The 22,384-nt window shown below is 43.2% G+C and overlaps 1 protein-coding gene across 1 annotated transcript in view; it reads right to left on the bottom strand.

The window, feature by feature from the left end:
* The window catches only part of LOC138638757 (cytochrome P450 2C31-like), a 48,614-nt gene extending 36,159 nt beyond the window's left edge, over nucleotides 1-12,455 (bottom strand). The window contains exon 1 of the mRNA XM_069728317.1: nucleotides 12,264-12,455. Within this exon, the coding sequence (XP_069584418.1) occupies nucleotides 12,264-12,446 (183 nt within the window). The 5' untranslated portion in view covers nucleotides 12,447-12,455. The remainder of the gene's footprint in view (nucleotides 1-12,263) is intronic.
* Nucleotides 12,456-22,384: the final 9,929 nt, after the last annotated feature.

Genomic DNA, 22,384 nt, shown 5'->3' with positions numbered 1-22,384 from the left:
CGCTAGTATCAAGTCATATGTGCTTTGCGCCAGTGTGGTTATGCATAAGTGTGTTCAGGGACCCGGCTGAAATAAGCCCCTAGAATACCGGCACCTCCGGTGAGGAGATTGTATGAGAGTGTTCAGGGACCCGGCTGAAATAAGCCCCTAGAATACCGGCTTCTCCGGTGAGGAGATTGCATGTTGTATAACCACAGACTGCTATCAGCTTGGCAGTAAGCTTGTGCTCCTGTGAGGCTAACAGGGCGCAGTGCTTTCCTCTCGCGGCTGCTCTGTGAGGTAACAGAGCTAGTCTATACTGCCAAACAGTGCTACCATTCACTAGCAGCAGGTTCTCCCTGCACGGTGGACCCCGGGCTGCGAACGCACCATTTATAATAAATATCTATTTCTACTCGGTGCGTTCCGCTAGCCCTAACAGTATACTAGCGCCAGGGTCTGGCTAGTAAATGGCGGACGGTCAGCGTTTACAGCGGTGCATCCAGCAGCTGGATGGTAGGTTGGCGGCTCTCGAGCGCACAACCTCAGCTGTGGATGTTACCGCAGTAGCTGTTCAGGCTGCAAGTGTAGCTGCAGCCAGTTTGTCCTCTGCCACCCCTGCTCCGACTTTATCCCATCTCCCGCTTCCAGACAAGTTTGCTGGTGACAGTAAACAATGTCGGGGATTCGTGAGTCAGTGCTCCATACATCTTGAGCTTCTGGCTGCACGTTTTCCTACGGAACGGGCGAAAGTGGGATTTATTTTATCCCTTTTATCGGGCAGGGCGTTGGAGTGGGCAATGCCGCTATGGGAGCGCAATGATCGTGTGGTACAGAGTGCTCCTCTCTTCTTGGACGCTCTGAAACAGGTCTTTTTGGGACCTCGTGTCACCCACGATACCGCGCTCCAATTGTTGGCTACAACCCAGGGTTCGTCCATGGTCAGCCAGTTGGCCGTTCAATTCCGGACTCTGGTCTCGGAGCTGGAGTGGCCGGATAAAGTCCTTATTCCGGTGTTCTGGAGAGGACTGGCAGACCATGTGAAGGACGCCTTGGCCACCAGGGAGATTCCCGCCACACTGGAGGAGCTTATTTCTCTATCTACCCGCATCGACCTCCGTTTTAACGAGCGGAGGTTGGAGCGGGCCCAGTGTAGGCAGAGGTTTCGGCTGGCTCCCACCTTTGCCAGACCTCTAGAATCTTCCGTTCAGGCGTCCGACTCCCATGAGGCCATGGAGGTCTCTCGAGCGGGACCTAAGTCTCGGACCGCTCGAGTACCTGTGGTTTGCAGAAATTGCCAACAAGAGGGACATTATGCCAATAAATGTCCACGGCGGTTGGGTAAACGACCGTGTCTAGTGACCCTTGGAGGAGGTTCTCTAGACACAGCGGCTTTTTCCTCCAAGCTGTCCTTCAAGGGGACAATCATATTAGGCTCTCACTCTCTGACAGTCGAGCTTTGTGTGGACTCCGGAGTTGAGGGGAATTTCATGTCCTCAGCTTTTGCTCTGCGCCATGCAATACCTCTGGTGATGCTCGACAAACCGGTGACTGTCAGAGTAGTGAACGGGTCAACACTTCCATCTCAGATCACACACCAGACTGTCCCTTTCACGTTAGCTATGTCCCCATCCCACCAGGAGATAGTTTCCCTTCTTGTCCTTCCCGAGGGAATGGATGAGATTCTGCTGGGAATACCCTGGCTCCGTTTCCACTCCCCACATATTGAGTGGTCCTCTGGGAGGATATTGGGTTGGAGTGAATCCTGTAAGGGCAGATGTGTGAAAGAGTGCGTTCAGGTTTCCACCACTGAGATACCCGCAGATCTCTCTTCTCTCCCCAAATACAATTGGTCCTATGCAGACGTCTTCTCCAAAAAGGCTGCGGAGACCCTTCCACCTCACCGCCCCTATGACTGTCCTATAGATCTCTTGCCTGGAGCAGAACCTCCTCGGGGACGTGTCTTTCCCCTCTCTCTTCCGGAAACGGAGGCCATGTCCCAATACATCCAGGAGAATTTGGCAAGAGGGTTCATTAGGAAGTCAGTGTCACCAGCAGGGGCAGGGTTCTTCTTCGTGCAGAAGAAGAATGGAGAATTACGTCCTTGCATAGATTACAGGGGTCTTAACGCCATCACCGTTAAAAATAAGTATCCGCTGCCCCTGATTTCTGAGCTTTTTGATAGGCTAAGGGGAGCTAAGGTATTTACCAAATTGGATCTGCGGGGTGCTTATAACCTGATTCGCATCCGTGAGGGGGACGAATGGAAGACGGCGTTTAACACCAGAGATGGGCACTATGAGTATCTGGTGATGCCCTTCGGGCTCTGTAATGCCCCAGCCGTTTTCCAAGACTTTGTCAACAACATCTTCCGGGATATGCTTTCCACCTCGGTCGTAGTCTATCTGGATGATATTCTCATCTTTTCTCCAGAAATTGACTCCCACCAGAGAGATGTTGGCAGGGTCTTCGACCTCTTACAGGCAAATTCTCTCTACGCAAAGTTGGAGAAGTGTATGTTTGAGCAGGAGTCTTTACCTTTCCTGGGCTATATCATCTCCGCCCAGGGATTGGCTATGGATCCTGCCAAACTACAGGCTGTGATGGACTGGCAAGAACCCCAGTCTCTTAAATCGGTGCAGCGCTTTATGGGGTTCATTAATTATTACCGCCAGTTCATTCCCCACTTCTCAACTTTGGTAGCTCCCTTGGTAGCCCTCACCAAGAAGGGAGCGAATCCCAAATTGTGGTCTGAAGAGGTCTCCAGGGCCTTTTCTTCTATTAAATCCTGTTTTGCTAGCGCTCCCATCTTGCATCGTCCCGATGTTGATAAGCCGTTCATAATGGAGGTGGATGCCTCTTCCGTTGGTGCAGGAGCAGTCCTCTTCCAAAAGGATGCTCAAGGTCGGAAGCATCCGTGCTTCTTCTTCTCCAAGACCTTCACAACTGCGGAGAGGAATTATTCCATTGGGGACAGGGAGTTGCTAGTGATGAAGCTGGCTTTCTCGGAGTGGAGACATCTCTTGGAGGGGGCTCGTTTTCCCTTTCAGGTCTTCACGGACCACAAAAATTTGTTATACCTGCAGACAGCCCAGCGGCTAAATTCTCGCCAGGCCAGATGGTCCTTGTTCTTTTCCCGGTTCCACTTCACCCTTCATTATCTCGCTGGGGAGAAGAACATTCATGCAGACGCTCTCTCTCCCTCTGTTGTGTCATCTGAGGAGGAGGAGGGGGAGCCTCGGCTTATTGTCCCTTCTGAGAGCCCATTAATTTGCGACCGGAGGTTCTATCTTGGGCTCATTCGTCCAGGGTGGGTGGACACTTTGGGACAAAGAGGACATCTGAGCTACTGGCGAGCACGTACTGGTGGCCACATATGGTCCGGGATGTCAGAGATTATATTCAAGCGTGTGTCTCCTGCGCCAAAAATAAATCTCCTCGTCAAAGGCCAGCTGGGTTGCTCTATCCCTTGCCGGTGGCAGATAGGACCTGGGAGATGGTCGGGATGGACATTGTTGTGGGTTTACCCAAGTCTCGCGGCTGTACCATCATTTGGGTCATCACCGATCATTTCTCAAAAATGGTGCATTTGGTGCCGCTACCACGGTTACCTTCTGCACGGGCCTTGGCAGCGTTGTTCATAAAACACATCTTCCGCCTACATGGTATGCCAGACAAAATTGTCAGTGACCGGGGTCCCCAGTTTGCGTCTCGGTTCTGGAGAGAGCTTTGTCGTCTTCTCAGCATTGAGTTGAATCTCTCTTCCGCATATCATCCCGAGACGAATGGGTTGGTAGAGAGGGCCAACCAGACCTTGGTCACATACCTGCGACATTTTGTTTCAGCCAGGCAGGATGACTGGGCATCCTTGCTATTGTGGGCAGAGTTTGCACTGAACAATGCCGTAGCTGACTCCACTGGACAAACGCCATTCCTCCTCAACTATGGTCAGCATCCGCGGGTACCTGTGCCTATGCCCGTGTCTTCCGCCGACTTCAGGGTGGCAGACTGGGCTGTGGAGGCACGGGATATTTGGGACCGCACTCAGGATGCCATTCGGGCCTCCAAGGAGAGAATGAGGTCCTCCGCCGATGCACATCGGCGCCCCGCTCCGACCTTTGCTCCTGGCGACTTGGTGTGGCTCTCCGCCCGTAACATCAGGCTGCGAGTTGAGTCCACTAAGTTTGCTCCTCGCTACTTGGGTCCATTCAAGGTCCTCGAACAGGTTAATCCTGTGGTCTATCGTTTGGCCCTTCCGCCACGCCTGGGTATCACCGACACCTTTCATGTGTCCCTCTTGAAACCCGTGTATATGTCCCGGTTTTCCGAGTCATCTGCTGGGACATCGGGTTCGTCTACGGACGATTACGAGGTAAATGCTATTTTGGGGTGCAAGGTGGTACGTGGCAAAAAATTATATTTGGTGGACTGGAAGGGTTACGGCCTTGAGGATAGGTCCTGGGAGCCTGCTGAGCACATTCGGGCTCCGCAGCTCATTGCTGCCTTCGAACGTAGCGAGGCCCAAGGAGGGGGGGCCCTAGAGGGGGTAATGTTAGGGGTCGAGTTCCTGCCTCTGCACAGGGGGAATCTCGGGCCATCTCCGCTGTGGTCTCCCATTCTTCTCCTGCCGCAGTGGAGCCTGCTCAGCGGAGACGTCGATCCCAGCGTCTCGCTCAGTCTGACTCTGTGCTAAGAGTTACTGCTGCGTTTCCTGCTTCTCCCATTGAAGTCAGTGCTGGGCAGCAGCGAGAGGACGCTTCTGGGGCTAAGTCCTGCTTTTCACATTCTGAGCATTCCCTGAGTAAGATCTCTCAGTGGAGATCGAGGGTCACATGATCAGATACTGCAGCTAAGGTCCTTGTAGCTGCTAGGACTAAATCCTGCTTTGCACTCTGAGCATGCCCAGGGCGAGATCTCTCAGTGGAGATCCAGGGTCACATGCTCAGGTGCTGCAGCACTCCATTGGTCCTTCTTTGTAAGGTCCTAAACATGCTGCAACTATTTAAGGCTCGCATGGCCGCACGGCCATGCGCTAGTAGCAAGTCATATGTGCTTTGCACCAGTGTGGTTATGCATAAGTGTGTTCAGGGACCCGGCTGAAATAAGCCCCTAGAATACCGGCACCTCCGGTGAGGAGATTGTATGAGAGTGTTCAGGGACCCGGCTGAAATAAGCCCCTAGAATACCGGCTTCTCCGGTGAGGAGATTGCATGTTGTATAACCACAGACTGCTATCAGCTTGGCAGTAAGCTTGTGCTCCTGTGAGGCTAACAGGGCGCAGTGCTTTCCTCTTGCGGCTGCTCTGTGAGGTAACAGAGCTAGTCTATACTGCCAAACAGTGCCACCATTCACTAGCAGCAGGTTCTCCCTGCACGGTGGACCCCGGGCTGCGAACGCACCATTTATAATAAATATCTATTTCTACTCGGTGCGTTCTGCTAGCCCTAACACCCATAAGTCTTATTAAAGTCGGATCCTCGTAATCAAATCGTTTACTCAGCAGGATGGCCACAATGATATTGGCCACAGCAGCATTTAAACTGGTGAAATTGTCAAAAGGCTTTCCTGAAAAAAAAAAAAAATAAATCCAAATTCTGAAGTATATTTTAAACAAATACATAGTAAGAATTGACTTTACAGCTCAGTGATTAGCCCTGCTGCTTGGGAGCTTTTTTTTTTTATTGTGGCAACATATGGATACGAAACCTGGACGTTAAAAAGAAAAAAGACAGAAGGATGTTATCAATACCATGGATGGCAAGAAGAACAAGCAAATACATTTTGGAACAATTCAAGCCAGCCATGTCACTTGAAGGATCACCAAGCTACGACTTGCCTACTTTGGACGCATCATGTAAAGAGAAAAATCACTGGAGAAGGACATCATGGTTGAAATGATTTGAAAGGAGGTTGAAAGGAGGAAGAAGGCGAAGAGGAAGACAAGGAACCTGATAACTTGAAAGTATCAAGATAACGGCGGAGAATACCTAAGATTGATGTTCCTACAAATCATTCACTCAAATCATTTGCCATGGCTTGAGATCAGGCTAAAGGCTGTTAAAAAAATTAAAAAAAACAACAACACTACATAGTAAGTAATTCATTTTTTTAAAAGGAGTTTTTAAAGATTGTTTTTTACAATACAGGTAACTTTGACATAGTGGGAATAACCGAGACATGGTTAGATGAAAGCTATGACTGGGCAGTGAACTTACAGGGTTACAGTCTGTTTAGAAAGGATCGTAAAAATCGGAGAGGAGGAGGGGTTTGTCTCTATGTAAAGTCTTGTCTAAAGTCCACTTTAAGGGAGGATATTAGCGAAGGGAATGAGGATGTCGAGTCCATATGGGTCGAAATTCATGGAGGGAAAAATGGTAACAAAATTCTCATTGGGGTCTGTTACAAACCCCCAAATATAACAGAAATCATGGAAAGTCTACTTCTAAAGCAGATAGATGAAGCTGCAACCCATAATGAGGTCCTGGTTATGGGGGACTTTAACTACCCGGATACTAACTGGGAAACAGAACCCTGTGAAACCCATAAAGGCAACAGGTTTCTGCTAATAACCAAGAAAAATTATCTTTCACAATTGGTGCAGAATCCAACCAGAGGAGCAGCACTTTTAGACCTAATACTATCTAATAGACCTGACAGAATAACAAATCTGCAGGTGGTTGGGCATTTAGGAAATAGCGACCACAATATTGTGCAGTTTCACCTGTCTTTCACTAGGGGGACTTGTCAGGGAGTCACAAAAACACTGAACTTTAGGAAGGCAAAGTTTGACCAGCTTAGAGATGCCCTTAATCTGGTAGACTGGGACAATATCCTCAGAAATAAGAATACAGATAATAAATGGGAAATGTTTAAGAACATCCTAAATAGGCAGTGTAAGCGGTTTATACCTTGTGGGAATAAAAGGACTAGAAATAGGAAAAACCCAATGTGGCCAAACAAAGAAGTAAGACAGGCAATTAACAGTAAAAAGAAAGCATTTGCACTACTAAAGCAGGATGGCACCATTGAAGCTCTAAAAAACTATAGGGAGAAAAATACTTTATCTAAAAAACTAATTAAAGCTGCCAAAAAGGAAACAGAGAAGCACATTGCTAAGGAGAGTAAAACTAATCCCAAACTGATAGAATAGAGAAGATGGAGAATTTTATTTGAAATTTTTTTTTTCTATATTCTCCCCATCCAAGAAAAATGGATCACACTGTTATTACTCTCTGATCAGAGTGTGTTTAGCATAATCGGCCCAATTTTCTCGGAGGAGATAAATACGGTCGTCAGTAGTGTTGAGCATTCCGATACCGCAAGTATCGGGTATCGGCCGATACTTGCGGTATCGGAATTCCGATACCGAGATCCGATACTTTTGTGGTATCGGGTATCGGTATCGGATACATAGAGATGTGTAAAATAAAGAATTAAAATAAAAAATATTTATATATTTACCTCTCCGGCGGCCCCTGGACTCAGCGCGGGTAACCGGCAGGCTTCGTTGTTCAAAATCAGCGCTTTTAGGACCTGAGAATCACGTCCTGGCTTCTGATTGGTCGCGGGCCGCCCATGTGACCGCCACGCAACCAATCACAAGCCGCGACGTCACCGCAAGCTATTAACGCGCTCATTTTTGAAAAATGAGCGCGTTAATGACTTTCAAAGATGTAGCGGCTTGTGATTGGTCGCGTGGCCGCGACCAATCACAAGCCGCGACATCACCGCAAGCTATTAACGCGCTCATTTTTAAAAATGAGCGCGTTAATTGCTTTCAAAGACGTAGCGGCTTGTGATTGGTCACGTGGCCGCGACCAATCACAAGCCGCGACATCACCGCAAGCTATTAACGCGCTCATTTTTAAAAATGAGCGCGTTAATTGCTTTCAAAGACGTAGCGGCTTGTGATTGGTCACGTGGCCGCGACCAATCACAAGCCGCGACATCACCGCAAGCTATTAACGCGCTCATTTTTAAAAATGAGCGCGTTAATGACTTTCAAAGACGTAGCGGCTTGTGATTGGTCGCGGCCACGCGACCAATCACAAGCCGCTACATCTTTGAAAGTCATTAACGCGCTCATTTTTAAAAATGAGCGCGTTAATAGCTTGCGGTGACGTCGCGGCTTGTGATTGGTCGCGTGGCGGTCACATGGGCGGCCCGCGACCAATCAGAAGCCGGGACGTGATTCTCAGGTCCTAAAAGCGCTGATTTTGAACAAAGAAGCCTGCCGGTTACCCGCGCTGAGTTCAGGGGCCGCCGGAGAGGTAAATATATAAATATTTTTTATTTTAATTTTTTATATTACACATCCCTATGGATCCCAGGGCCTGAAGGAGAGTTTCCTCTCCTTCAGACCCTGGGAACCATGGGAATACCTTCCGATACTTGATGTCCCATTGACTTGAATTGGTATCGGATATCGGTATCGGCGATATCCGATATTTTTCGGGTATCGGCCGATACTATCCGATACCGATACTTTCAAGTATCGGACGGTATCGCTCAACACTAGTCGTCAGGGTAGGTTCATAAGAATGTCTAAAAAAATCTTCAGAGTTTTATTTAAGAAAACTTGGATAATTTTTTCTCACTTGTAATCCGTGTGCAATCTGCTTTTTTTTCACAGCAGTAACTATTACAAATTTGCAAGACCATTAGAGCCACGTTCACACTATCAGTATTTGGTCAGTATTTAACGTCAATATTTGTAGCCAAACCAGGAGTGGAACAAATAGAGGAAAAGTCTAATAGGAACTCGTCACCACTTCTGTATTTATCACCCACTCCTGGTTTTGGCTACAAATACTGATGTAAAATACTGAGCAAATATTGAACGTGGCCTTATGCTTCCCTATTTTAAAGAACTGCAATATATCCCTAAAAAAAGAAATGCTATATGGAAGTTCCATGCGGGATTTAGGCAGAATTGTGATAAATTGCAGCGATAATGGTGTTAAATACAATCAGTATAAACAATAGTGAATATCAAGAAAAAAAAACTATTTTATGCATGACAAAAATAAAACAGGACCAGTGAACTGCATCAAGGGAGTCCAGATATCCACCCTGGCTTATGAAAGTTTCGCACAGCGCGCTTCATCTAGGGGTCAAAGAACAATGTATGAAGCAAGTGTTGATCAGGGGAAGATAGAGACTGCTGCACTGCACTGGTGCTATGACGGTAATGTAATTTTTATTTTTGTTAAAAATAAAAGATGTATATATATATTTTTCTTCAGCCCTCCTTCACATGTCCTGATCCTTCTGCCTGATTAGCTCTTCTGTATTCTATCTTCTATCTACAGGGTGGGCCATTTATATGGATACACCTGGGCGGGCCATTTATAAAGATGTGATTCAAAATGGCCGACTTCAAAACGGCCGCCATGGTCACCACCCATCTTGAAAAGTTTTCCCCTTCCCATATACTAATGCACCACAAACAAGACATTGATATCACCAACTATTCCCATTTTATTTAGGTGTATCCATGTACATGGCCCACCCAGGTGTATCTATATAAATGGCCGACCATGTACATATGAATGATTACTATCCATTTCTACACTGTCAGAAGGAAATTCTTTGCTCGTTATAGCTTCTCGCCCACAAAATAAGGAGCCAGAATTCAACCCAAAATGCAGTCGTTTAATAAGTATGTAAGTATGCATCTGTTCTTATTTATTTTTGCAACCAGATGCATAAAAAAGGAATAATAACAGAACATATAAATGTTACCGTTGCCTTTCGAAGAATCCATGAAAACAGGTATGTTCGGTCTGTCAGTGAACATCTCTGCTTGGTTCACAAGAGCTTCTTTCACAACGTCATATCCGGACAATACAACCATCTCCTGAACTCCAATCTTCATACTGTAGACTGGACCATACGTCTTTGCAAGCTGCAAGTGCATACAACCAACAGTTCTGTTTTAACTGGACCACAGAAGGTTGGAGTTTACTCAAAATGAGTATTTCTAACATTTTTTTTTTACTTTCTAACTTTTATGGGCATAACGAAAGCAAGGTTACAGTTACTCAATGATTTGGAATTCAAAATGTTTGTAAGTATGCAAATACTCAAGTAGTTGTCACCTGAAATATGTTGCTAAGTTGTAAACTACAACACTGAAGAATTAGTCTGCTTCTCCTAATACGCAAGAACCTCAATCCCATCACTATATTTTTAACTTGAAAAAGGACTGGACTTAATTAATAACAGTGTAAAATATTTTTAATAATCAGAGGCATAACTGAAAGTCTTGGCCACCAATGCAAAACCGTCAGCAGGGACCCTAAGTAACGTGTTCCAGTTATGACTGATAGTAGAGACACAGTAAAGGTGCTGCATACCTAAAAGTACTTGGTGATGCTTCAGGTACTTATTGACCAGTATTTCAAATTTTTGGGTGAAACATTGCGGTAAGTACATAACATTTCGAGTGAAGACCTTTAATCAGATGTATAGGCTATGTTCACTGCATATAGGTCAAGGGGATCAAGGGAGAGGGACTTAGGTGGATCGTGGTTGTCCTTGTTTGGGTAAATCCCACGCCGCATCCTGAATTTCATTGACCTATATGCAGTGAACATAGCCTACATGTCTCATGAAGGGTTTTCACCCAAAATGTTACTTAATACTGTACTTAACACGGTGTAACTAATGAATATTAAATACTGTCAATAAATCCTACTTGAAGCATCTCCAAGTACCTATAGATATGCAGTTCTTTCACTCTGTCTACTATTCGTCTGCAGGAGCTCAGTGGTGGTCTCCAGAGGAACCAACACTTCTCAAGCTAAGGCTCTGTTACTGGGTGTGTCACATACCTGTTTGATTATTTATGACTCTGCTGTCTGTGTATTTGGAAGAGAAGCTTAATTGTGTGATCTCGCCTGTATCTGATCTCAAATGCTACTTTCTGTAGTTACTTACCTTGGGTAGTGTCACTGTGATAGAGTAATGCTAGTTAGTAGGTATTTTGACCCTACATGAGTATGAGAAATAGATCTGTTTCTGTTTACAGGTCTACCTTATAATTCACCACTAAACTTTAAGATGTCTTAAGAGGCACTGGAGATATGTATAAGATGTTAGGACTGGCGGAACGCACCAAGTTTAAGATGGAATAGTATTGGGTGCGTTCGCAGTCCGGGGTCCACCGTGCAGGTGAAAACCCTGCTGCTAGTGATGACGGACGATATGGCGGTACATTGTGAATACACACACGGGTTTACTTCACCCTGTGTGAAGGAAGCGAACCCTCTTGCGTCACTGGGCCGCGGTACTGCACCAAGAGCGCAAGCAAGGAGTCTCAGAACTCAATCCCAAGACACAGGAATAGAGTTCATATAAATCTCATGCGCTCTACACCGCTACTGGGGTGTCAAAGTGACAGAAATAAATGTATTAAAGAAGCACGTGAGTGCGTGCGGTGCCGCACTGTCGGACGCCACTAACCACCCAGGCTTGGGTCAGGAAAGCACTGAGAAAGTGCACGGCGACGCACTGGCGGTCACAGCAACTAGAAGCTGTAATGTGTGTTTCGTGCTGATGGCTTAGTCGGGCGCTAGATAGCTACCATCATTTGCGAACAATCAACAACACTAGGAATGGGAATGATTTAGGAGCTTTCATCCATCGACATACATCCATCTACACACACACATTATATCAAGTCAATACTAGCGCATGGCCGTGCGATCATGCGCAGCTTATATAGTTGCAGCATGTTCAGAACATTCCAATAAAGGACCAATGGGAAGCTGCTACCGAAGTTTTGCACTTTCAGGACCTTCCTGGAGGACCAATGGGATGTGCTGCAGTACCTGAGCATGTGACCCTCAATCTCCAATGCCCTGGGCATGCTCAGAAAGAGAAAAGCAGGACTTAGTCCCAAAAGCATCTGCTCGCCGCTGCCCAACACTGACTTCAATGGCAGAAGCAGGAAAAGCAGCAGTAACTCTCTGTACAGAGTGGGACTGAGCAAGACGCTGGGACCGACGTCTCCGCTGAGCAGACTCCACTGCGGCAGGAGAAGAATGGGAGACCGCAGTGGAGACGGCCCGAGATTCCCCCTGTGCAGAGTCGGGAACTCGACCCCCAGCATAAGATGACTGATCAGCATTATGTTCTTTCAAGATGGCCAATCAAGTGATTTGTCTTAAGCCATGTCAACCAATTGCTTTATAATGTATGTATTATCATCTGTTTTAAGATATTCTCAGCCCTGGAAGGCATCTACAGATGATGAAAAATCAATGATGTTCAGATCTTACCTCTTGAAATGATAAGTAAGGTTTCTGTACATCCAAGTTGAGAATATTTCCGATTATTGGCCATGGCTTTGGACCAAGAGGATAATTTGGATGAACACGTTCCTTCTGTTTATACATAACAGTTGCCAAGAAAATGCATGTTACAATGGACAAGAGAACTGTGACTGGATCGAGGGGCAACATGTCCTCAGAAGAACCTGTGGTGGAGAAATAAGAGTCCTTCATTGCAGTGTAATGTTTATAGCTAATGACATGCATCTTCCTAACCACTGATGAGCACAGGATTTGGTAGGATTGCAGATACATATTCTGCAGAGTTGGTCACTTAACATGAGCAGGTCAACCTAACTTTACATACTGTAATTACTTTCTAGTTATTCCATGCTTACAACATGTTTTTGGAAAGATTAGTAATCATTTCAAGTTTTTCAGTAAAAGCAAAACTACTCATGTTTAACATTTTGGCAGACAAAATTAAGTCTTTCATTCATCCACACTTTACACAATTGGTGTCTTAAAGGGGAACTCCGGGGAGATAAAACTTTATTTTTTACTGCCCCTGCCTTATAAACTATAATTATGAGATACCCAGAGCAGTTAAATTATCTTTATAACACTTGTAATTCAGTGTGACAGGAGCTGCTCCTCACTGACCTCCCCCACTGTAAGGGGCAATACCTCACTCTCCAGTGTGTAGCTCCCTGCTGTGAGGAATAGCCAGCCTGGAAAGATGGTGGCCTGGCCACACCGCCTGTTTTCTGCAGAGAAACAGCTATTATCAGAAGACTGGCTGATAGCAACAGCAGGGAACTGCACCCTGCTGAAATGTCCCAAAAAAGGGTGAGCAATGAAGAGCAGCTGTTGTCACAATGAATTACAAGAGTTATAAAGATAATGCACTGGACGTCTCATCTTTTTAGTGTATGAGGGCAGTTACTGTACAATGTTTTTTATATCCCCAGAGTACCCCTTTAACATGAGCAGATCAACATAATGTTGCATACTATAATTACTTTCTAATTATTCTATGCTCACTTTTTTTTTTAGAAAATTTTGTAATAATTTAAATTTTTCAGTAAATGAAACCCATTCGATAAACAACTACTCATGATTGATATTTTGGCAGACCAAACGTTTTCCAATTCCAACTGTTATGTGTGTGATACTGTCTCCTAGAAGAACTGACTCTTGAATCCACAAGTAAGATGTAAGATGTGCAATGTATGCAACTTACTTACATCAAGAACATAAGTTACCTCCTAGTTATTAAAGTGTGAAATGATAACATTGTGAATGAAGCCTTGTTTACATTGGACAAATACTGTAAGTGTTGCTAAAAAAAAGTTATTCCGAAGCTGTCCATAAAGAGTATCTGTCATTTCAATTATTATTTTATAAACTATGAAATATATTTTATAAAAAAATCTGCTTCCTTCTCCACCAGGACTGTTTGTTCATTAATTAAATAAAAATGAAAACTATAATTACACTTTAGGGTTCTCTTATCTACTATATAAAGCTGAATGTGTGTGTGTGTGTATGTGTGTGTATGTCCGGGATTGGCATCTGCACCGTCGCAGCTACAGCCACAAAATTTTGCAGTCACACGTCTGGACCCCGAGAGCGTCATAGGCTATGTTGTGAGGCGAAATTTTAACCCCGCACATTCCAATTCACCAAACAATTTTGCCCCTATCTACATAATGGGAAAAAATGAAAGGAAAAGTGTTGGAGGCAAATTGACAGCTGCCAGATGTGAACAAGGGGGACTTAAAGAATGAGAGCGATGGCGCCAAAGAGTGTATACCGTACAGTTGCTAAGGTGGGGCCCCGACATGGGATACTCACCACACACGGGGATATGAACACACACAAAATGCGCCACACACTACCACGTGCTTGAACACATATTACCCTCAGCACACATTTCACCACAAATACACCAACCTTGCCACATAAAAGTCGAAACACAAAAGTCGCCGCTCAAAAATCGCCACGCGCATACTATATACAGGAGGAGATGACACACAGATATATACTATATACAGGGGAGATGACACACAGGTATATACTATATACAGGAGGAGATGACATACAGGTATATATTATATATAGAAGGAGATGACATACAGGTATATACTATATATAGAAGATGACATAAAGGTATATACTATATACAGGGGAGATGACACACAGCAGGTATATTATATATACAGGGCAGATGACATACAGGTATATACTATATACAGGAGATGACATACAGGTGTATACTATATATAAGGTAGATGACAAACATGTATATACTGAGGTGAAAATGAAAAGGTGTGAGTGCAAAATGAGAGGAGTGAGGGAAAATAGTGGAGTGATCGGAAAATGACAGATGTGAGGTCGAAATTACAAGTGTTAGGGGGGAATGAGAGGAGTGAGGGAGAAAATGAGAGATATGAGGGGGAAAATGAAAGATGTGATTGGCTAAATGAGAGGCGTGATGGGAAAATAAGAGAAGTGAGGTGCTATAACTAACCACAGATATTTACTATGCCCAGGCAACGCCGGGCTCTTCAGCTAGTTAATTTATATTTCCATTAGTCTCGGCCTATACAGTTTATTGAAGAACTCCCCTGACAAGTGTGATAAATCTGCAGAACCAATATCATAAAAATGTATATATATATATATATATTTTTTTTTTTTCTAACATTAACCAAAACCAATCACCAAACCCCCTGACGAAGGAATTTAGTTCCGAAACGCGCGTCGGGTGTGTGCGTGTACGGCGCGGTGCCCTAAGGTAATATCCACTTATATCCACTATTTTTCCCTGAAATCTGTTATAGTTCAGCACTTAGCACTTTGTCTCTATCAGCACTGTGCAGGGTCTGGAAATAAGCAGTCCAGAGATGTGTAAAAGATATAAATTTTATTGAAAGATTACAAAAAACAGGATAATGTGACAACAGCTGTGAAACTACATAGAGGGCGTTAAAAATGAAACGCTAAAGGTCGGCAGAAACAACAATCAGCCTCATGCAACATTAGAGTACAAAAGAGAGTACAAAGATAGGCGAACAACACACTATATATGTGTATATCCCCATGGGGTATATCGTAATGGGGGTGGATATTTATAGCACTCAAGCTAAATCCGCATAGCATGAGGGTGTAAAAAGTATGGACTAATAGTCCCACCTCCAGCTAGCTGCTAGCCGTCCCAAATACAATAGTGCGATATACCGCAATAGTGAAGGTACATAGTTACCTGTGAATGCAGTTGCAAGGATGGCCCAGAGAGACTGCACATCTCTGGACTGCTTTTGTCGTGGGGTAGTTTACCTCTGGTTTTGTATCGTATAGCAACGACTGTCCATATTGAGTCCATTTAATTGGTGTAAATTAAGAAAATTTGGCTATATAATTTTTTATGTATATTATTGAGAATTGACCAATGTTTTTCATTAGTGTTTGCTAGGGTCTGGAAATAACCCTGATGGTTAAAACAATTGTGTTCTTTGAATTTATTTGCACTTCAGCACTTTTTTGCATATATTGCACATCAATTTTGGAGTTTTTATTATTTTTTATTATTGTTTGTATTCTAGGCAATTATATATTAGATAAGTGTTCTAAATAGGACATGATGGTGTAAAAAAAAATTTCAGTACATATGCATAGTAAAATACTAGTATATCAACACAAAGTAGTTAATTCCATATCATCTAATATATAATTGCCTAGAATACTACTTCCTGCAATTTGTGCCAACTTCCTGTCCGGAGCTAATGTCCGGAGCTAATGTCCGGAGCTAATGTCCGGAGATAAGTGACGTCAACAGTGTCCAGTGTCTGATTGGTTGCCGCCTGCTGCGAGCGACCAATCAGAAACGTGCCGTACTGTGACACACTCCGCCCGCCATTTTGGTGTGATTTTTGAATTTTTACCTCACAGCAAGTTTCTACTGCGTGGAGGCGGGCCCAGTGACGTTGCTCTTCAAGCTCCTGCCGAATTTCGTCAAAAAAATGATAATACCATTTACCAAAACTATATATATTTAGTTGTGAAGTGGTTCAGTGACATTTTCACACCAATTTTGAACTTTTGTTTGGTGTTTTCTCCATATACTGCCTATTATTCACTGACTGTTATACTGAGAGACTGCCGTTTATTAACCTCTTCTTTGCCACATTGGGTATATTGCTCTATTATTTGCCACATAAGGACATTGTCCATTATTGCCCAGCAATTTCTTAAATAACAAGAATTGTCAAGAGCTGGTAAGTGCAGCCATTTTTTGTTCTTTCTTACTATTATTTATTAATTGTATTATTCTTACATTTGAATAAATAAAGTATATATGGATTCTAGACTCCCGATTCTTTAGAATCGGGCTGCCATCTAGTATCACAATAATTTATAGCATTTATATTCTCTCAGTCAGGACAGATTCAATGAAGACGATCCACGTGACTCAATCCCACATCTCCGAAGACCAACTTCCCGGGGAGAACATGGAGTACCAGGATTCCACGAAGACTCAACATCAAATGAACACTCACACAGGTAAGTAATACAATTGCCTAAAATATGCAATAATGAGAATATTAATAACATATAATTGTACCAATATCGGTCAAGAAACCTAAAAACAATAAAACATAATAGTTAAAAATAATAAATACATATACACAAGATAAAATAGAACATGAATGGATACATAGAACACTAAAATTGTATGATGGTAAACCATGGATTACAGGGATGATCAATTTTATCCTAAACATGGAGCAAAACTCAGGTTTTCATTCAGGCCATTAGGGGAGACTGTATCTAGTAACCAAATCCATTTTGTTTCACGTTGCGCCAAAGGTATACTGATTTCCCCCCCCCCCTCTCGTTTGGTTTCATTTGGTCTATCCCGGATATGTGTAACAAGGAAGCATCACAGTTATGATATTGCTTAAAATGTTTGGGAATGGTTTTTAACGTTGTTATATCATCAATATTCCTTGCTGCCTGTATACTGTTTTTTATTATACACACTGCACTTTGGTTATTACTGTTTACATGTGAGCCTGCCACGTAATGAATTATCTTTGATATATATATAAGAGCACTGTGCACTTTTTCATGCGATTTCTTCATGCGGTATTTGTTTGACACTTTGCACTTTCTTGCCAGTAATTCCTGTGTGTGAACTCTACATATAATATAGGTATAGGATTTCATCTCTGTATTATTAGCACTAAGCACTTTCTAGGCATACATTTTTTGCTTGCTTGGAGTGTATATACATATTTTAGACACATAGAATATCCATTTTTTCTATAAATATTGAGTTTTTTTACATATATGATCTTAGCTTTTATACTTTTATACTTACTGGGATATCCAGCTTATATACCTATATTCATTTTGAAGACCTGCCTAATGTATCTATATGTTTTTATGTGCACGTAAGCAAATACATATACATAGTACTTTTATTCTTTTATTTTATTGATTCTTTTGCTGTTGCTATACATAAATATAAATAAAAGTAATTTATTCAAATATTCCCTGTCATCTTTTTTCTTCTTGGTCTGATCCAGATTCGGTGAATGTTCCCCTTGCTTTTCTAGTGGTTTCACTTATTTCTTTGACACAGGTGGTAGCCGGGTCTATTATTGATACTTATCTATGGGTATACTATTTATATAGCAGTTATATCTTTTCTATATATACCTGGTCTTTACTCCTGTGTTCTGTTGAATTATGTTATCACGGAGCCTAATATATAGCAGCAAACACCGAGAAAATATTTCAACCATGAACTGACGTCACCTGGTGCATTCTATCTCGAGAAGATCTATAGATATTGCAAAACTTTCCCTTTCAATATTTCCTCCAGTAATAACATTGAATATCTCCCCATTGTTAATTAGTTTCTTGTAGACGAGCCGTAATACAATGGTGAAATCAGTGATATTCAGACATATTGCTTTGAAAGTTATAGTTCTAGAGAGGTTTTTTTCTATATGTGGAGTTTACATATGGTCGTCATTATAGGATGTCAACCTTTGTGGCCAAGCAGAACATACATCTATAGGGCTGATGCGAGTTGGAAGGATTTTTTGGTCGTGATTTATCTTTATAATCCTGATCTTTATTATACAGTGGGTACGAAAATTATTCAGACCCCTTTAATTTTTTCACACTTTGTTTCATTGCAGCCATTTGGTAAATTGAAAAAAGTTCATTTTTTTCTCATTAATGTACACTCTGAACCCCATCTTGACTGAAACAAAAAGAGAAATGTAGTAATTTTTGCAAATGTATTAAAAAAGAAAAACATAAATATCACGTGGTCATAAGTCTTTAGACCCTTTGCTCAGTATTGAGTGGAAGCACCTTTTTTTTCACACCTTGATTTGGGGATCCTTGGCCATTCTTCCTTGCAGATCCTCTCCAGTTCCATCAGGTTGGATGGTGAACGTTGGTGGACAGCCATTTTCAGGTCTCTCCAGAGATGCTCAATTGGGTTTAGGTCAGAGCTCCGGCTGGGCCAGTCAAGAATGGTCACAGAGTTTTTCTGACGCCACTCCTTTGTTATTTTATCTGTGTGCTTAGGGTCATTGACTTGTTGGAAGGTAAACCTTTGGCACAGTCTGAGGTATAGAGCACTCTGGAAGAGATTTTCACCAGGATATCTCTGCACTTGGTCATATTCATGTTTCCTTCAATGGCACCCAGTCATCCTGTACCTGCAGCTGAAAAACGTCCCCATTGCATGATGCTGCCATCACCATGTTTCACTGTAGGGATTGTATTGGGCAGGTGATGAGCAATGCCTGTTTTTTCCGCTTAGAATTGTCACCAAAAAAGTCTATCTTCATTTTATCAGGCCAGAGAATCTTATTTATCATAGTCTGGGAGTCCTTCATGTGTTTTTTTGCAAACTCTATGCAGGCTTTCATATGTCTTGAACTGAGGAGAGGCTTCTGTCAGGCCACTCTGCGATAAAGGCCCGACTGGTGGAGGGCTGCAGTGATAGCTGACTGTGGAACTTTCTCCCATCTCCCTATTACATCTCTGGAGCTCAACCACAGTGATATTGGGGTTCTTCTTTACCTCTCTCACCAAGGATCTTCTCCCATGATTGCTTAGTTTGGCTGGACGGCTGTTGTGAATTCCATTCTGGAGCTCCCTCCTGTGGTTGCTAATGGTATTTTTGTGAGTTCTGCCCTTGGGCTCCCTCTGGTGGTTTCGAGTGGAACTGCTGCTCCTTTAGGTAGCTGTAGCAGCTGCCTTCACTAATCGCCTTGCCTGGGTTTGTTATTTAAACCTGCTCTGGGCTTTAGTCCATGCCTGCGGTCAATGTTCTTGGTTGAATTTGGTTCTCTCCTTGGAATTTTCATATGGCCAGTCCTTGTCTGCAAAAGATAAGTTTTTGCTAGTTTTTGTTTGTCCATTTGTTTGGACTCTATTGCTTTGCAAATATGTCTCTTTTTGTCCAGCTTGTCACTATGTCTTATTCAGGCTAGCTGGAAGCTCTGGGAAAGCAGATTTGCCCCTCCACACCGTGAGTCGGTGTGGAGTTCATTTTTGTAAACTCTGCGTGGATTTTGTAGTTTTTTATACTGACCGCACAGTATCCTTTTCTCTCTGTCTATCTAGTTTAGTATTGGCCTCCTTTGCTGAATTCTGATTTCATTTCTGAGTACGTCATTTCCCTCTCCTTTCACAGTCAATATTTGTGGGGGGCTTTCTTTCCTTTTGAGGGTTTTCTCTGAGGCAAGATAGCTTTCTATTTCCTTCTTTAGGGGTAGTTATTTCTTAGGCTGTGAAGAGGTGTCTAGGGAGAGTCATGAACATCCCACGGCTATTTCTAGTGTTGTTGTTAGGATTAGGGACTGCGGTCAGTAGAGACACCACCTTCTCAGAGCTCGCTCCATGTTGCGTTTTAGCCACCAGGTCATATCAGTGTGGTCTCTTAACCACCAGGTCATAACAGACGGCCAGGTCTAGGAAGACTTCTGTTGGTCCAAACTTCTTTCATTTAAGAATTATGAAGGCCACTGTGCTCTTAGGAACCTTGAGTTCTGCAGAAATTCTGTTGTAACCTTGGCCAGATCTGTATCTTGCCACAATTCTGTCTCTGAGCTCCTTGGCCAGTTCCTTTGACCTCATGATTCTCATTTGGTCTGACATGCACTGTGAGCTGTGAGGTCTTATATAGACAGGTGTGCGACTTTCCAAATCAAGTCCTATCAGTTTAATTAAGCACAGCTGGACTCCAATGAAGGAATAGAACCATCTCAAGGAGGATCACAAGGAAATGGACAGCATGTGATGAGTGTCTGAGCAAAGGGTCAGAATACTTATGACCATGTGATATTTCAGTTTTTCTTTTTTAATACATTTTCAACAATTACTACATTTCTGTTTTTTTCAGTCAAAATTGGGTGCAGAGTGTACCTTAATGAGAAAAATGAACTTTTTTGAATTTACCAAATGGCTGCAATAAAACAAAGAGTGAAAAATTTAAAGGGGTCTGAATACTTTCCGTACCCACTGAACTTAAATTATTGTGCAGTCCTTTAACCCCTCACGTTGCCAGATGTATCTAATTATGATGGCTCTTTTGGGCTCAATTTTCTACATATATGTCTTGGTTCTTACGAATATTTTTGTTGTGTGTATTTTAATTGAAGTTTAATAAACATTAATGGCTTTAATTTGTGGCTGTTTAGTTTCCAGTAGCCTTGATAGACTTGTCAATCAAATTTATTTTTATATCTTGTGTCTGTAAACTTACATGCTCAAATAAGCCAAATATTAGGAACTTATCCTTTAGGATTGTTACTGGAGAGGGTATTTAATTGTAATAATTCCAAATTTAGTAAATAAATGAATAAACAATTAGATGCATGAAATACATAAAACCCAAATCTTTCAAAAAGCGAAAATCACATTTGATGCCTTTTACATATTTAGGTTTTTAGAATATCTTTTTTATTTTTTTATTTGTTGTATTTCGGATTGTTAGCAATTTACCTTTTTGCTTTCAAAAAACATGGATGTGTGACGCCCGAGAGACCGGGGTACCCAGCACCGGACCAATGGGGTCTGTCTCTTGAGGGGGATGTCACGGGTGGCTTGACCCGGTGCTGTGGCCTCAGGCAATGCACAGTGTAAAGGGTATCATGAGGGAACAGGCACTTACTTGATCAGCAGCAGGTTCTCCCAGCGGTGATGATCTCAATCCTGGATAGATGGCTATTGTCCAAATGAAAGACTGAGGCACTGAAACGTTTAACCAGTTTACTTTAACAAAAAAAAGGATTTACAACCAGTCCTGTCACCGGAGTCTGTATGGGAACTCTGAGTTACTTTGACCCTGCCGGGGTCTTCGCCTCTTATTGTACGCAATATCTGTGTGGCCCTGCTGCTGTATGTGAACTGGCTGCCGGCCCAATCTGTCCCCTCCGGGTCCTGGTTCGACGGGCAACCCGAGTCCTTTTATCGGCTTACCCCCTCCGGGAGTACCGCTGAACTCTGTGTCTGTTGCTGCGTCCGACCCTAGTGAAGCTGATATCACCTCATGTTTTTCCGGTTGCTGTATTATATGTAATGAATACAGCCGCAGATCCGGTATCCGTCTTTGCGCCTGTTCTGGGTAGTGATTAATGCTACCCGGTTCTCACAATGTCATTTTTCTCTATCCCTCTTCTCCTCAGGCCGGTGATTTGGGCCTGGAAACCGTCATAGGGCTGTTAGAAATTCAGCTGCATGACCTCTCACTTTCAGCTCCTTAGCCCAACTGCCCAACTGCCAGTTCTTCTCTCAGACCAGAATGGATCAAGGGGAGTCTCTGGAGCTCCCCCTTCTGGCCGGAGGAGGTAGTGCAGTCTTGCTATTTTAGTATTTGTATTCAGTGTCAGTAACTATATTTGTGGCAAATACCTCTAGGGGTGCCACATTCCCCCTTAGTTAAGAACAGTACTCCGGGACTGTGGGACGATAACATTTTGAAATAACAATTAATATGTACAGAGTCTTAAAAATGAAAAGTTACAAAAACCACTCAAGGAAACAAAAATAGAGTTCTGTAAAAAGTCACTTCAAATAGCGTCCATTAATACAGT

Source organism: Ranitomeya imitator, chromosome 5 (assembly GCF_032444005.1).
Source record: "Ranitomeya imitator isolate aRanImi1 chromosome 5, aRanImi1.pri, whole genome shotgun sequence".
NCBI classification, from domain to species: domain Eukaryota; kingdom Metazoa; phylum Chordata; class Amphibia; order Anura; family Dendrobatidae; genus Ranitomeya; species Ranitomeya imitator.
This window is presented reverse-complemented; position numbering and strand designations above follow the sequence as displayed.